Here is a 12215-nt window from a genome sequence, read left to right as displayed (position 1 = left end):
AACTGCCGTCTCGATCCTCTCTCGACGAGGGCTCGACGAGGCCAACGAAATCTGACCCCCGGGGGTGTTAATAGCGGTGTCGCGCCGAGCCGTCAACTTTTCAAGTTTCCGTGTTCTTGCAAAAATCGTGCTAATATTTTTGGAACAACATACAGTTTCGATGGATGCGTAGTTTTTTTTTTTACAGAAGGGATGTTCCACTTTGCGTATGATTATTTGATCTGTTTTACTATCTTTTTACAGATAAGTCTTGTAAGAATTGTTAAGATATTAAAAAAAAGAGATAAAAGAATCTTATCAAGATTTACATTGTTACGAATGTAGACCATTACGCGTTGATAGTCTAAAGAAATAATAAATATTTTCAAATGTAACATTGATCAACTTGAAACGCATCGAGCGTCACGAAAGTGTCTGCTATTGTTTCAGGCCCGTGCGCAGCCTGCATGTTAGCGAGGGTTGAACAGGAACGCCTGGAGAGCTTGAAGTATGATAGAGCGACTATCTACATCAAGTGTATCGATGATAACGAAGAATCCAAGACAACGGACAACGATTACGAGGTAATGCAAGAATATCCAGTCAATTATTCGTTTAATAAATTGTGATTCGAATAAAAATTATTGCCACAAGATAATTATACGATTAAGAAGTCAATTTAAAAGTCCGGCACATTGGCATCAATTTCATTACAAATTGTGTAAAATTTTGTATGAAATAATGTAATTTATTTGCCATCTATTGTGATCAAACGATAACGTCGCTCATTCCTTTTTCTTGTATGCAATATATTTAATAGAAATTGAAAATCTTATATCGTGTGCATATGCGTGAACGAGTTATACTGGCTCGTTCGGACGAAGGAAATTTTGTTAATGGGCCGACGTGCCGAGTCATCGAGTGTCCTGGAAGCGGTCGTCTTTCCAGATTAATTCTAACCGATAACGGCGAGTTGATGCCATCTCATGCATTTCACGATGTAATAAGTATTATTACGTCTCTACTCAAAGTGACCTTAAGAGTTATCTTCTTCCTTTTAGCTCGCTTTTGATTCATGCTGATTTAGAAATAATTGTGGAGAACCGCGCTTTCATACGTGACCAACTAAACTGTGTTCTTTCTCTCACAGCCAATATTTTTTTTAATAAGTGAAAATATATTCCGGAAGTAGAATGAATATTTTGTATTAACTACATTCACGACTACTTTTTATATTACGAAAAAGTTTTTTTCATGCTGTACGTCACGTTTACATACATCTTGTAATTTTTTAAATATTTATATTAAAGAGGATATATACATATATTAAAATAGAAAGAACATGGTTAAAGTTTTAAGAGACCAAAAATTTTTATTATTTATTACGAATATTTTTTTATAGCCAAAATGATTTAATCAGGCGCGCGCTTTTTTTATTCATCGGATATTTCGTATGTCGTAGGTAGCGGTAAAAAAACCGAAAATGGAGAAGTCACGTCCATCACGAAGTAGAAGAAAATTAAAAGGATCTCACGAGCTCAAAGTGTCTTCCGAGATTACGTTGAAAGAACTCAAAGTAATGGTAAGCGTCTTGCTAATATATTTATCTATAACGATTTCAATTTCTTTAATCGCCTGAAAAGACAAAATATGGTAAAATGAGGAATGACATCTTGGATAAATTTAAGATATCTTTCGTTTTATAAAAAACATTGCACTCGATATAAATCTAGAAGAATCTGAAAGCCGCGGCGGCGACAATTGTTCGCGCGACGGAGCGGGGTAAACCCGCGTAAAAGAAATCGGAAAAAGTCCATCCGATATCTTGATCTGTTTGCGCTCGTCACCTGCCGAAAGCGGGACCGGGATAATCAATCAATTTGCGGCGCAAATATTTTACGATGCGGTCTTATTGTTCGAACTTAAATGGGAAGAGAGCCCCGGCGTTTGCCCGGAGCCTACCGCTACCCCTCTCGGCCGGGTCGTCCGTTCTCCGGGCTCGTGGTGGACGAGAGAGTAGTAAAGCGTAGTTATGGCTGGTTAGCATATGCTCGGGCCCCGGCAGTGTGCTTAAACTATTAAGCGTATTTATATTGCGAGGCCGTAGCCATCTCCTCCTCCTCCTCCCCCTTCTTTCCGGCGGAGCCACTGGCAAAAACCCGAAAGAGCATAAACCTCGCGCTAATAACAGGTCTCCAACTTCTCCACTCCACTTCACTCCACTTCGCTCCACTCAACCTTCCATTTGACTCTTTCCCCCGGCTCGGTCTCTCTTCATCTCGCGCTTCATATCTCTCTCTCTCTTTCTCTCTCTCTCTCGTCTCACGCGCGATGCTCCTCTCTATCTATTCACCAAGCTCTCCTTCGAGCACGAATTTTTGTTCGTGCCTCTTTCACCCCGTGGAACACACGTCCCCTTTTAATACCCGCCCGCGAGAGAGGCTGTTGGCGTCAATACGAGACCCCGTCTCTTCTCATTCACAGTCTCTTCCTTTCTTTTTTTTTTATCGCTGTGTCTTTCGACTTGATTTCGTCTCTCGCTTGACGCAGGTCAACAATCAAGATGAATCGTTCGATCGCGCGAAAAATTGCGCTTTAATTACCATTACTGTAGCTGTTATACTCGTAAAAACAAAAGCTTAGCAGTAACGTTAGGAGAAGGGGGAAAAAATGATACACTTTGAAAGCGCGCAAAAGATATTTTTGTTTCATTGTAAAATCCCGCGGTGCGGCGTCACGATTCAAGGGTGTCACTGTTCGCGGATTGGTTCTCGCGTTTGACAAAAATGCGGGCGAGTCACGCCGCGCGCTCGTTGCCTTTTTTTATCGTTGTGCAAAAAGGCAGCCAATAAAAATGTTTGAGTTTCATGGTCGAATGCAGTTATGTCGCGGAGCTAGCGGGCAAGCAAATCGGGACAATAGCGGCTGATCTTCGCCGGTGCGCGGGCAAGCTTTACGTAATCGCGGTGTAACGCGCCTATGAAGTGGCCGCCTGTAAATATTACTTTCCAGCACATTCCGTGTCACCAGTTCCATTTTTTCCCCTCGTCGCGCCGCTCGGTACCGCTCGATCGCCTTTCTTACTCTCATTGCACCGCGGCCGCATGGACGCAATGGCATCGGGACGAAAAAACGTTCGTCCACGCGGATAGCTCGTTCACGGGGAAATTACGGCTGACAAAAACGGCCGAACGGCCGCGCCGGATTTTTCACGGATAGATTGGAAAGCAAATCGTACAAGTTGAAGAGAGGGAGAGAGAGAGAGAGAGAGAGAGAGAAGAGAGAGAAGTCATAGTCCTAGAAAGGCCCGTGTTATCAATTGTAGACGTCGAGATTACATCCGCGAGGGTAATCCGTCGCCGGTTCCGGCTCTCGACGAACGACGCAGCGCGACACGATTGTCAGGATCCGTAAATATCAAAAGTTCCTCAACCCCGGGGCAATTTGGCCTCCTGCCGCCCCGCTTCGCAACCTTGTTAAACCCACCTCTATTTATCGCGCTCGTTGGGCGTCTTCCTTTAACGAGGAAGCCTCGAGGTTCTTTGACCCTGACTACCTCTTCTTCTCGTTCGCCTCGTTCCCGTCGTCCGCTCCTCTCGTATCAAGTCCGGCGGACATTTACGACGTATGAGGATTGTTCTGACGTAACGCGTTCTGACTTGTAAAATTTGATTCCAGTGGGCAAGATCCACTGTGACCTATGCCTCCGCCGGTTTACGCTATTTCAGCGTGGAGTAATTTGACGAAAAGCGATTGTTGTTACGCGCCCAAGTATGCGCAATGCGAGCGCAATCTCGTGCGTGTGTCCATAATCATCTTTTTGTACATGACGCTCGCTCCTTAGTCGCTTTCCGGCGCCCTCGCGATGCCTCTCTCTCTCTCTCTCTCTCTCTCCTCTCCTCTCCTCTCCTCTTCTCTCCTTGTACCTCCTCATCCCGGGCTCCTTGGCTCGGCTCGGTTCAGTTCGACTCGACGATCGTAAAACAGAAACCGAGCTACACGTTCTCGCACCGACGCCGAGGACAAGCCAGCGGCGCGGCAAGCTATCCCTCCACGCAACATTACGCGGGTTCCACAAATTAAGCAATTACCGGAGCTCACGCTCGTCTCGCACATTCTTCCACTTCTAGAATCTCAAATAGCCCCCCTTCGTTTTTCCGCACGGTCGCAAACTTCGCTCTACGAGTAGACTACCCACTCGCGTTCGTGTATTGAAATACATTTCAGATGACTTTGGGCGTAGCTAACTCTTACTCCAACGCAAAAACATACGTGTTATCAGTTTCTTAGCGGAAGTAATCACGTCTAGCTTTTTGAAGAGACTAATTGTTACGATCGGTCGACGGACTCGAGAAGAAACCGGCGAGGTCTCGTTCTTTTTCACGTTAAATTATAATTCCGATTGCACCGATAAACGTTAACATAGGGAAATTCCGTTTTCTTTCAGACGATGCAGATTTGCGGCGCTGGACCCTACGATCAACACATAATGCTAGGAGAACACGAACTCATCGACGATAATCTGAGCTTAGCGGCACTCGGAATATTTCCTGGAGCTCTGCTCACGTTAAAGGTAAGTTTCGATTCGAGTCATGACTCACGTCTATTTTTCCTTTTCCTTTTGTTTTTTTTTTACACCTAGATCTTAAATCTAAATCTCCGATTTAACAAATATTAGATCGAGATAAATGAGAGTCAGCGATGTGCCGTCGAAAAACGAAAGAGACTAAATTGTGAATTTTCGAAAATCTTACCGAGAGAGTTTTTTTTTACAAAATTATCTGTGTATAATTATAAGAATTCAGGGACACACCCAGCGCGCGAATGTCCTTCTCGAGATCAATCGAGCGTGCACTGTGAAGTTTACGTTATTATAAATCTGCTTTCACACGCAATGGCATGCATCGATGCGTGTAAACCCCTTCGTTATATGGAAGTACTTAGGATTGTACGCTTTATCGTTTAATGTTTTACGATTCATCCGGCGCGCCGCGGCGCGGCGCGGCGTCTCGATGGTCCGCAGCGACGTCTCGATTGCCGTTACAACGATACGTTTGTTCCGCCTGACTAGCGGACAGTGACAAACAGATGCAATTTAGATTTAAGATCTAGCCACTGTTTCCCTTAAGTTCGAGACAATGGATAAGTAACCGGGACCGGCAATGGGGCGGGGGGGGCCTCCCAGATAACGACGCCAAGACCGGCGTTTTCGCGCCGGGATTAACCGAAAATGCCTTATTTGAGATTAGAAGTGTTAACTGTACCCCTCCGGGAGCACCGGGAGAGTCAAGTCGCTAGAAATTGCGGCTTACCCGAGGAGAAGCTAAATACGCCGGCGAATCGATCGCTACTAATTCCGCTCGTGTGCAAAAGCGCGCGAATAAATTTTTCATGAAAAATTTTACACTCGTTCCATATTTATATCGTTCTTTGCCGATAAATTACGTAATAGCTCTTGGTTTGCGGAACGTCGGCTAGTTATTAAACTTGCAACTTTATCGCCAGTCAGGGTCGGCTATCCGGCCTGATTTATATGTGAGAAACGTGCGACAATGATATCGCGTCTATACGTTTATCCGTGCCACGTTGTTTTCGCACTCCTCGTGCGGAACGCTGTCCAACCCTCGCGGGTTTTTGCCGAGAGCGGCCGTCCCGGAGAAAAATTCTCGGTGCTCTCTCGTTCGGCGGAATAATTCCAGGATTCCAACACATTCCTCGGTTCACAGTCGACTGACTTTATGAAAGCCAACCGGTGAGTTAAGCCAGCGAGCACCAGCGACAGAGTCTCAAAACCGTTAACCCAAGTCGCGCTATCCTACGTTCGGGAAGAACAAAGAGGGCAGGCGGGAAAAGAGAGAGAAAGAGAGGAAGAGAAGGAGATGCGCGGCCTCGCTAGCTGGACTGGTTCACCGCTTGCGGTTGCACTAGCTGCGAATTCTAATTGCTGTCTTGCCTCGGAGAATCCAGTTTAGTCAGCCTGCCGACGTTTCTACCGATCGAAACGCTCCAATGGGTTTTGCGGTTTCCAGAAAAATTTCTTCCCGCATCCCATCGCGCTGATTACCGTCGACGTGACAAAGTTTTACGACAAATCGCTTATCATCCCTCCCCTTTCCATCTTTTTTTTCCAAGCGGTACGAATCATCCCATCGAATCGATCGCGATAATAATGTTCTCGACTTTCGCTCTACGTTTTCTTCTCACACGTGGATTACACAGTTGTTGCAATTGCCTCGGAATTCTACGCGTATACCTATGCATCGGTACGAAACGGCAAGGAACTGCCGATTCTCGTGGTCGGAATATAACGACGGTGATAAATCCCGAGGCACGTCTAGCTGCTTTTAACTATCGTTAACCATAACGTGACTGAAAAGTACATAACGGGCGGGTAATTATTTGCGGTTATACGAATAACCGTGGGCCGACTCCCGATGTGCAAGAAGCTCCCTCGAGAACGAGATTGTTTCGCGAAATCTTCCGTCGTAAAATCCGCTCGTTCGCCGGACGACGAACTTAATGCGACTCAAAAGCATAATGTATAATCGCATAAACCGGAGTTAGACTGTTCCGATCGGCTGTTCCCGTACTTAAACCATATCGCTTAGGAGAGTTTGCCTTTCGTCGAGCAATACCGCTATACATATACATTCTGTTGGTTCTGAAATTGCAGTCGTCCAAGTTGCTTGACTTCAGGATACACGTATGTATAATATACATGCAAAACCGTTCTCTCAATTCCGGGAAATTTTAATTTCCTATTCGGTCCGATTTTTCTGGAGAAGTCGAGAAAAGATACAATAGATTCGAAGCGGCGATTAAACTCTCTTCCTGTGCTCCTCCTCTCCTCCGAGACTCGCCTCGGTGGTATCGGACGATATATCGGAATTGTCAGGATGCCCTATCCGCGGCGGATAGACCGGATTAAAGCGTTTCAGGCAAGGTTAGTCCTTGATTTTGCTACCGGTCCAGCACCGTGGCACGCACAATGATCAGGATGACTTGCGGCGTAGATCGGTGATCGAGTGTCTCGCGAGATATCAGCTACCGCTCCGTCATCGTCCGTGCAATAATTCAAGGTCGTCGGAGTACAAAGTTAATATATCTTGCCACGTATCTACATTATATCACTACCTTTTTTTTTTTCGACCGATCCGGTCGACCGAAGGAGATCAACGACATTACGTCGCGCGAGGTCGATCTTCTTTCTCTTTTCTTTTATGTCACTTTCGCTCTCCCTACCGTTCCCTCTCCACCACCCGGTTTGTTTGCGCGCTTTTATGAGCACGTTACACGTCATGATTAATCGATCTTTCTTCGTCGCAAATGGATCTCTCTTCCAAGTAGTCATTGTATTCGGTTTTGGTTGCCGTGCGTGCCGCAAGTGTTGCAGCTTTCGTAGCTCAACTGTAAATTGCGACTCGGAATGAACGTTCGAAATTCTTGACGCAGGCTTGACGAGGCAGATTGCATTTTTGTTCGATCCGCGATTCGCGCGTACCTTTTAAACAAAAAGTGAACCGAGAGCCGCGCGTTAGAGATAAAGATATTAAGCAACGGCATGCGCCGGAGCTATAATTAACGCGCGACAAGATATTAATGAAGACACGTACATTCGCGTTCGCTTTGATGAAATAAACGTTGTAATCGAGGACAAGGACGGTAAAGGCGATAAAGAATAGCAACAAAGTTGTGCACAATGTCGGACGGCTAGGCTGTTTTTGATCCACCCTTAATTTTTCCCGATTTTTTTGCAATTCCTCGTCAGGCTGCTCTTCATGGCTGATCGACCGGGGTCTTTAGAGTCGGTCGGTCGAGTCTCCAACGGGCGGCACCCGCGTTTGATGTCGTGTGACGAATGTCCGCGTTGGACGCGCTCGCCTTCCTCCTCCTCCTCTTCCTCCTCTTCCTCCTGCCCTCCCGCCCCGCTTCCTCTCCCCCGTTTCTATGCTCCTCTTTCTTTCGTAGCCGCGTTTCGTTCTCGCCTTCTCCCTTCCGCCCGTCCATTCCTTCCGTCGCGGTTCATCCCGCTTTCTGGTACAAGAGAGAATCCCGTATGACGGACTCTCTCTCTCTCTCTCTCTCTCTCTCTCTCTCTCTCTCTCTCTCTCTCTTCCTTCAGGAGCGCCAACAGAAAATTGGAAACATCCGATAGGGCCCCGCTACCGCCGCGGCCACGATAAAAAGGGTACGTGCCGCGTCGGAACCGGCCCGCAAAATATGCCGATCCGTCGTGGATCCACGCGGAACAGTCACGCGGCCGGGCTCTATGCGCTTCGCAGACCCACAACATTTTCGCAGTCTTGCACCTCCGACGTTTCGCTTTAACTCACATTTCGTTTTCGTCGGCTTTACAAGTTGATTGTTTCCTCGATTAAATTTCTCGTTGCACGAGAGTTCGATATTAAAATACAATTTGTGTAGTACAGTAACGAGTACAAAGACGAATGTCTGGGACGCGCGATGTCTAGACCTGAATGCGGCGAGTGTACTCGCTAGTAAGTAATATTTAACGATAATCAATGCAAAATTGTCGACTAGTTTAACATCAACGGCGAATGTGACTTGCTACTTTTACCCGCGCCTCTCTTTCGCGATTCCTCTTTCGCGTTTTGTTCTTCCGCTGGAAAATGGACACGTGTTTAGTTACCTTACCTTTTTTCTCTCTCTCTCTCTCTCTCTCTCCGTTCCTTTCCGTCTGCTATATCCTACCGACAAACGAGGATCCCGTTTACACGGGAGGTTGAAGCAAGATCGCGTTCCGAGCTCTCTCCGATGAACGACAGTAAATGTGCCCTCTCGTGCAGGTAATGGCGACAATTATCCGCGTCGGTGAACTCGGCATTAAAATCGAATCATAACAACCAGGCCTGTCCGGCCGAAAAGTTACCTTTCTGATTCAGTGTGCTCTTCGCTCTTCAAGATCCATAAATCCTTATTGAGCCTTCCTGTATAAACCGCAAAGTATCCCACCGGTAATAACGCTAGTCGCGCGCGTTACGGTTTCTATGACTCTTTTACGATTATCCCCGTCTCCGTTGCGATTTTTGAGGAAGCGAGTATACTTTGAAATGCATTAAGCAGCGAGAAGAAAAAGTCGGATGGTTAATAAAAAAGCATGTGTGACATTGACGAATACCGGAGTTTCCGCCGCGCGCGACGAGTCCTTGAGAAATTTATGCTATTTTTATATAAAATTAATGTAAATGTGTCTCTGCGAAGAATGTTAAAATACGTAAAATAAGATTGCGGCGGAAAACGAGCGTCGTTAAAAATTTTAATAGCGTGCTGATTGACATTCGACCTTTCCGTGCGGTATGTATCACGCTAATAACAAAGTGGCGGATCTAATGGGCTTCTAATTATTCGCCTTGGAATTCGTAAAAATTTATATAACACTTTTGTTCTCTTTGCGTCGATTTATCGGAAGGTTATTGCGTCATTGCGTCGTTTACATTTATCGACTTGCAAAAATAGCAATTGTTTTTAACAGCATGAATTTTTTTACGCGCGCGACGATGAGAGAAAAAAAAAAGAGCTCGACGTTTGCGATCAGATTGAAATGGTTCATTCGCAGCCGGTTACAACGACATCGGCAAGGACATCGAGATATTACAACGTTACATTAGCGACGATTATCGTCGGCACTATTTTCTCTCTCTCTCTCTCTCTCTCTCTTTCTCTCTCTCTCTCTCTCTCTCACTCACTCACTCACTCACCGAAAGACTGGTAGCTAGAGGTCAGTAGCCGGAACACACCGTAATTATCGCCCCTAATTATCGATGCCTCCGAAGATAAGATCGAAGAAAGGGCTGCGGAGAGTGAAAGAGTCCTTCGAAAGGATTCGGCTGCCCCTTTTTCGCGTTGGCCAATAGGGTAACCGCGGCGCGGCGTCTCGTCTCGCGATGAACCCTCTCAGAAATAAATCAATTAAGCCGATGCAGGCTCAAAAGGCATCGTCATCGTCATCGATTTCGCTCCTGAATGCGTTGAAAATAATCGAGGTAGACTGCGGAAATTCCGAGCGGTGTACACACGTCGCGTCGGCGAGAGAATTTAATGGGAGAACGGTTGGTCGTCACATCGCGTTTGAAACATTAGTTACGATAATTATAGCGAATCGCGCCACATTTGCGCTTGCGCTATTTCACGCCGCTTTACTTCGCCACTTGATTATTACTTGATACTTCGTGACGTTATCTAATAAAAACGCTTTGTAATCTTTCGTGAACTCAGCACCTAATTTACAATCATTTACATATCGCGCGTACAACCTGTATTTGATAACGTTATGTTTTCTTGCGTCGATAACCGATCCCTGCTAACGGTGCGAGACGGTGAGAGAGCGTGGTGGACCGTTCGACGACAGGTGATGCCGCGATACGCCGGTAAGAAAGTGTGGCTTAATAGACGTTGAAGAATGAAATGGCGCAAGAAGTTCAATATTGGCTTCTTCATCGCACCGGCCTTCACCAGCGCTAGATGCTGCGCGTAAAGCCACTTTGAAAAAAATATAAATAAAAATGATTTACGGTAATACATAATAAATTTTAAATGTACGATTTTTCTGAATGGGACGCCAAACGAAAATGATATCGGAATTTTCGTGACACCGCTTTTTTCCTGGCCCTCGTCATCTTCGCAAAGCTCGAACCGTGAACGTAGAACGTGTCACAAAACACGTGACACGAGATGAAAACGGAGGTGGCCTGCATTTTTGGGGATCTCCGTCGAGCGGTAATCAATTCATGCTTCCCCGGCGAGAAGCGGGAAGAACGAGGTGCAATGATTTGCTCTCGTGCGGACGCGCGCGTCTCCCTGGAACTTCGGTTCCTCCATGAATTTTTCGGGACGCTGCCCAATTCCCAGCTGCGTCCTATATGAGATTCGCCCCCGGGCATACGAGATTTTTTTCTCTCTCTCGCCCCGCACTCCCCCCTCCAGGCCGCGGCCCTTCCTCCTTTTTTTTTTTTGCCTTCCTTCTGTCCGCTCCGTTTCGGTCACTCGCGATTCTCGCCTCCTAGGCTAGCCTAAGTTAATATTAATGGGGATATTTATGACGCTGGGTCACCGGCGGTCGCGAACCGAGCCACCGCCAGTGCGGTTAGAGAGCTCACTGATAAAAGGAAATCTGAAAATGCCGTGATTTATGAGCCTGATTCCTCTCCCCCTTCCTCCGGCTTCGACGTCTTCCCCCCCAACGTTTTCTCGCGTATCGTATCGGACTACCTTAAACGCTGAATAAGTTATGATTGCAACAAGAGGGCGGATGCTGCATTCTTATTTTGCATCGCGGTGCGAATGGGTACATAGCGAAACGGTGCGCTTCGAATGAGAGATGTATTGGATGGACCCCCGTGTTCTCTCGAGGGTATTTCCATACTTGATACAATTCCGATAAACGCAATTATAAATCGATTAGGTTATATGAAAAGTGACTGTGAAGCGCGGTCGAAAAAGGGAGCGTCGATTTAAAAGCCCAAGGCCAATTTCCGTGTGGAGAGCGTGTGCGTTGTGTATCGCGTCCACTTCAACCTTTCGCCCTCGCAGCGGTAACAACTAAGCTTCTGTTTGTTGATACTGACGGCTCGCTATGGACGACCAACCCACCGTCGCGTCGGCGTTTAGCTTTCGGCTTCTCGGTGTGGCCTCTGCTCTTCTTTCGTCGGCCGTCCTTCTCGACGTGTCCCCTCTCTTCCTGCCCGTCTCTCGTCTCGTCTCGTCTCGACTCGTCTCGTCTCGTCTCGTCTCGTTTCGTTCCATCCCGTCCCGTCCCGTCCCGTCCCGTCCCATCTCGTCTCGGCAGATGACGTGAGGAAGAGCTACTCTTTTCGCAGAGGGACATGTGGCGGCTCCTGAATGAGGGCCTCCTGCCGCCAGAAAGAGAGCACACTTTATTACGTCGGTCTCCAAGCATTTCGCTCTCGACGCCCTATGAATTCCGCGTACTCCTCAGTGGTCAATCAATCGACTTTCGATGGCGCAGACGCGACGCTCGGCTTCGCTTTCAAAATAACGATCTTTTGAAAAGAAACAATTTTCTAATGCATTTCTCGAAAAGTAATAGTTATCTCCAATTCGTAACTTGTTCATTTAATTTCATTTTGACTTGATCTATACTAAAAAAGATCTCTTAGAAAATCGAATGCTCGTCAGTCGCGGCAGATCGTTGTCGCTCGCGAGGCTAATCGAGGCAGATCGAAATAGTGGAGGGACAAGGGACCCGGTTACGCGGG

The 12215-nt window shown here is 46.6% G+C and overlaps 1 protein-coding gene across 3 annotated transcripts in view; it reads left to right on the top strand.

The window, feature by feature from the left end:
* The window catches only part of LOC105196862 (ubiquitin carboxyl-terminal hydrolase 48), a 51270-nt gene that overhangs the window by 26596 nt on the left and 12459 nt on the right, over window positions 1-12215 (top strand). For all 3 annotated transcript variants that reach the window (XM_011163001.3, XM_039451058.1, XM_011163005.3), the window contains 3 exons: window positions 430-563; window positions 1442-1561; window positions 4427-4552. In XM_011163001.3, coding sequence (XP_011161303.1) covers window positions 430-563; window positions 1442-1561; window positions 4427-4552 — 380 coding nt within the window. The remainder of the gene's footprint in view (window positions 1-429; window positions 564-1441; window positions 1562-4426; window positions 4553-12215) is intronic.

Source organism: Solenopsis invicta, chromosome 6 (assembly GCF_016802725.1).
Source record: "Solenopsis invicta isolate M01_SB chromosome 6, UNIL_Sinv_3.0, whole genome shotgun sequence".
Taxonomy (NCBI): domain Eukaryota; kingdom Metazoa; phylum Arthropoda; class Insecta; order Hymenoptera; family Formicidae; genus Solenopsis; species Solenopsis invicta.
This window is presented reverse-complemented; position numbering and strand designations above follow the sequence as displayed.